This window comes from Adiantum capillus-veneris, chromosome 28 (assembly GCF_014529385.1).
Source record: "Adiantum capillus-veneris isolate H3 chromosome 28, ASM1452938v2, whole genome shotgun sequence".
In the NCBI taxonomy this organism is placed as follows: domain Eukaryota; kingdom Viridiplantae; phylum Streptophyta; class Polypodiopsida; order Polypodiales; family Pteridaceae; genus Adiantum; species Adiantum capillus-veneris.
In genome coordinates, this window is record NC_140958.1 from 117,827,069 (window position 1) to 117,831,463 (window position 4,395).

General features: G+C 46.6%; 1 protein-coding gene across 1 annotated transcript; it reads right to left on the reverse strand.

Moving 5' to 3' along the window:
* Window positions 1-413: 413 nt before the first annotated feature.
* LOC147421170 (uncharacterized) lies at window positions 414-3,764 on the reverse strand. Its single transcript, XM_086504354.1, has one exon. It carries the CDS (start codon window positions 2,601-2,603, stop codon window positions 564-566), a length of 2,040 nt encoding a protein of 679 aa, XP_086360480.1. The 5' UTR covers window positions 2,604-3,764; the 3' UTR covers window positions 414-563.
* Window positions 3,765-4,395: the final 631 nt, after the last annotated feature.

Consider the following 4,395-nt stretch of genomic DNA (forward strand, 5'->3'; position numbering starts at 1 on the left):
CAAAAGATCTGTTTTGAACTCAACACCTGTTACGTTCAAACAACCTCGAGAGACGCTTAGCTTTAAGAACCAAACAGATCTGTGGTTTAGCGGCTAGCCTCGCGTGTGAGCAGAACCCGAGCCTACTAGGCTGACATCAGGTATCTGCGTTTTTGCTGTGGCCAGAGGGCATCCGCCATTGGCAACATCGATGGAATATGGGATACATTGCATCGATGGCTTCCATAGCTTCTTAGCTCTTCCATCCTCAACGTCATAACGCCTTTGAACAACCCTGCAATTAATCAATGTGGGGGAAATTTCTTCCTTTATTGTACTCTCTTCCTTGACCATGATGCATGGCTTTACATGTGAAAGTGTGCGTTTGGGGAAAAAAGGAAGACCTGTAATTTGTAAAGATGAAGATAGCCCCATTATGAGCAATAAAATGACATTCATGACTGCAGAGAGCCCCTTGATCTTACAAACAAGAGAAAGAATTATTGCCATCAATGATCAATGTAAACTCTATGGGAGGAGTTTATAAAAATGTTCTCACAGTTCATAGCCCACATACATGGCTTCTATGAGATAGATTGCAGAGTCTTGGATATGGTAGACACGGTCCTATAACTTCTAGAAGAGAAACCCAGGCAACCCAAGAGGCCCTGCCTGTATGGCAAGAAGGTCCTCCTCCTTAGCTCCTCTGTTTGTTGTTTATGCATCACATAATGCATCTCATGAGGTGATATACATCCCTTATTGCCCTTATGCTTTGCTAACCCTCTTTGGCTTGTGCTCTTTGCCTTGCCATTGTTGTTAATGATGTTGCTGTTATTTACCTCACATAAGGTGCCCCTTGTTGGTTGGAGTTGATGCATGTTCAATTGCACTTCAGCGGCATTTTCCTGACAGAAGGTGCCCCTTTCTGATTGGGCTTTATGCATTCTCCATTGCACTTCACTGCTTGGGTTGCCATGTTGCACATGGGCCTTCATGACCTTTTGAGTTGAGCTCTTCACGTTGACATCACTTATGGCACTGCTATCGTGGCCTCTACACAGCACACTACCAGTAATGTTTTTGGGCCCCTTTTGACTGCTGTCGGCCTGATCATATCCATCCATGCTCTCTCTAACCAGGGTCTTGGTCCTGCTTGATGACGTGCCTGTCGATGTTATGACATCTTTCGTGGATGTATGCACTGATGCAAAGGACTGTGAGCTCTCACTTGATGACCTTCCTGCAGTAGAGCTCTTCCCGCACATCTTCTCAACTGATGATGTCGAATCTGCAGATGCGCCGCTGTGCCGTGAGCTACTCCTGCTACTATTCCAGCGATTCTCTCCTCCGCTCTTCCTATGGAGAAGATCTTTTAGTGTCCACCTCTTGATAGAACCTTTTTGTGCAGAGGTGGGCTCGCAGTCATGCTGTTTTTCCTTTGCAGATATCTCTTGAGGCAAATTGTAGGTATCTTCCTGCTCCATGGTTGGAGCGCTTATGGATGAAGATGAGGTTGATGGACATGCAGGAAGGTGATCATTCCTTTGGAACATTCTCAATGGAGAGAAGGACCTCGTTCGTCTGTGGCTTGCATCATGTGATCTGAGTGCAAGAGAGAGGACGGAGCGACCTGTTCGTTGGAAAGCTTCCTTCTTTGCCTGCTTTGGAGCTTCCTGCGGGTGACTAGACGCTTCTGGGGTGACCTGCATTGATGTGCCCAAAGCCTTTTCTATTCTGCTTGAAACCTCTGCATTATGCTGGGATGATCTTGTGGCCGTGTGCATTGACGTATTGAAAGCTCTATCTATCCTACTGGGAGATATACCACAGAGAGCTCCTTTCACTCTGTTGAGCGGAGAGCGTGGTGATTGCGGCGCTGAAAGGGAGGTTGCAGACTTACCTCTGTTGAGATCCTGATTTGCCTTCCGAGTGATGTCACTGCAACCAAGGGTAGAGGAAAATCGAGGTGAGTGTGGCGCAGAGATTGAGCTGATGGAAGAGCCCACAAAGTCTCTTCTGCTGCTCAAATCAAACGTAAAAGGCACAGAACCGATGGCATGCTTACTCATGGGTTTAGTACTAAATGCATGATCATTGCGGTTGATGCTGTAAGTCGTATGCCCTTGAATGTTGCAGCGGCTAGCTGAAAAGGACGGATGTTCCATGTATGTGGTGGGTATCCTGAGGGGTTTGATCTGGCCATTGCAAAAGAGCTCGTTTGCAGATGACATGGGAGTGGGGGACATGGAAGGGTCATCTTGTTCAGCAAATCTGGCACTGAACTCAAAGTCGGAAGCCATGAGAAAGGAACCAGCTTCATCTTTGCTGCTACTCTTGCGGCGAGGAGTTCCAGGTTTCTCATCCCAATGCAGAGGAATGGAAGGCGGATACTCACGTAATGTGCCCTCATTTGCTGCTGTGGATTTCTGAGCCCAATGTGGGCTTGTGGGCGCACTGAAGTAGAAGCCTCCGTCACAATGCCTTCCAGGGCTTGACGGTGCACTTACAAAAGGGGTCGAGACTGGGCTGTATCTTTCGCTGTAGTCGGTGAAGTAAGATTGAGAGGAGGTGAACCTGTGATGAGGGGAACCAATGGTAGGGAATGTGAGAGTTTCCTGCATCTTTGGCAGTTGAGAGCACCATCAAGGGAGCATTTTTGCACAGCGTTTACACCAAGTTTACTTTTGGGAGCTCAGCAAAGGTAGATGATTTACTTGCGTGGACACCCGGCATGAAATTACCTATATTGGCCCTCCTCTGCAATCATACAGGTTGCCTTCAAGTGTTCTGTAGGTTTATGTGGTTGTGCAAGAAGCCATGCATACAGAAATTTTTTTCTTTGTTTGATGCTGGGATGATCAAGACGCCAGTGCAAATGCCGACCTAGATCGAACCGACCTTGATGGATGAACTGGCTTTGCTGTCAAGAGGTCACTAGCAATAAGTCCTCTGAAGGCAGTGATTCGGAATTGCATGTACCTTCTAATCAGATTGCTCACTATAATGAAAAGCTCTGTTGTAGAATGTATTGCCTTTGCCAGCAAGCTTTCTCAGCATCATATAACAAAGAAGTCATCCGACAGCAATTGTGTTTGCTAGCATGTGTGTGTGTGTGTGTGGGTGTCACCGTGTCATGCAGTACCTACACATATGAGCAGGGTGGGCTACATTTAAGGAGGCAAAAATCCTAGACAGGAATGGAGGTTCAATGTGAGTGTTAGGTAGGATCAAATCAAATGACCTCAGAGCTGCAACTTCCATTCGAAGGCCATGTGTTCTAGTATCTACAATGTGTGTGTCACGTGTGTGTGTGTGTGTGTGTGTGAGAGAGAGAGAGAGAGAGAGAGAGAGAGAGAGAGGAGCACATTAAAAGCTGCATCAGGGTTGGGAGATGATGAAGTGAGAGAGAGAGAGAGAGAGAGAGAGTCTCTATGGCAAGATGCCCATTACCCAGGTCCCATTAGAGAGAGAGAGAGAGAGAGAGAGAGAGAGGGAGAGCGAGCACATTAAAAGCTGCATCAGAGTTGGAAGATGATGAAGTAAGAGAGTAGAGTCTAGAGACCCTGTGTGTGTGTGTGTGTGTGTGTGTGTGAGAGAGAGAGAGAGAGAGAGAGAGAGGCTCAATGCCCACTGCCCAGGGCCCATGACCTTCAAGGTTCTTGTACAGCAGTAGCAAAGATGATTAGAATTAGAAACCTAGTGTCTAGAGGTGTTGCATTGGAAATTGGAAAGCACAAAGCTGAGTCCTCAGGTGCAAAAAGGACCCTGCTTTTAAGTGCCTAGTACTGCCTATCACAAGGGAAAACCTGTAGGTGTGTATAAGAGACAGAGAAGGAAGAGGGGGGGGTGTATGTGTACACTATCTAGAGACTGAGAGAGAGAGAGAGAGAGAGAGAGAGAGAGAGAGAGGGGGGGGGAGGGAGGTAGGTAAGAGTTGCTGTCTGAACTCTGGACTCTTCTGGCCCCCATATTATGTAAGAAACAGTTGGCCCTAAAGTAAACCCATAAAGTATCTAGAAAACATATACAAGTAGAAGTGGCACTCCATAAAGTTGTACTTGGGATCAAAGTATCATCTACATTAAGGCTAAAGTGTGTTGAAATTGGTAAGTGGCTTGGACTCCCCAAGGTTTTAATAAAAGCAAACAACATTTTGATGCAACTAATCACATGCTGTGTACCTAATAAAGCTGCCAAAAGCACTTTGCTTATCCCTTACTTTCCTCCTCCAACCTTCAAGGCTCTCTCTCTCTCTCTCTCTCTCTCTCTCTCTCCCCCCCTTATTGCTAGTAAAATTTTCAATTTCCTTCCCAACTTCATTTGTGTGCATGCATGGTAGCAATTGGCATTGACCCCCCCACCTTTAAAGCAAGGTTCCCATATGGCATAGAGCACCAAGTGCAACTCTCATGG

Bases quoted from the DNA above. Each gene is read 5' to 3' on its own strand.
- LOC147421170 (XM_086504354.1), bottom strand. From the start codon at position 2,603: ATGCAGGAAACTCTCACATTCCCTACCATTGGTTCCCCTCATCACAGG.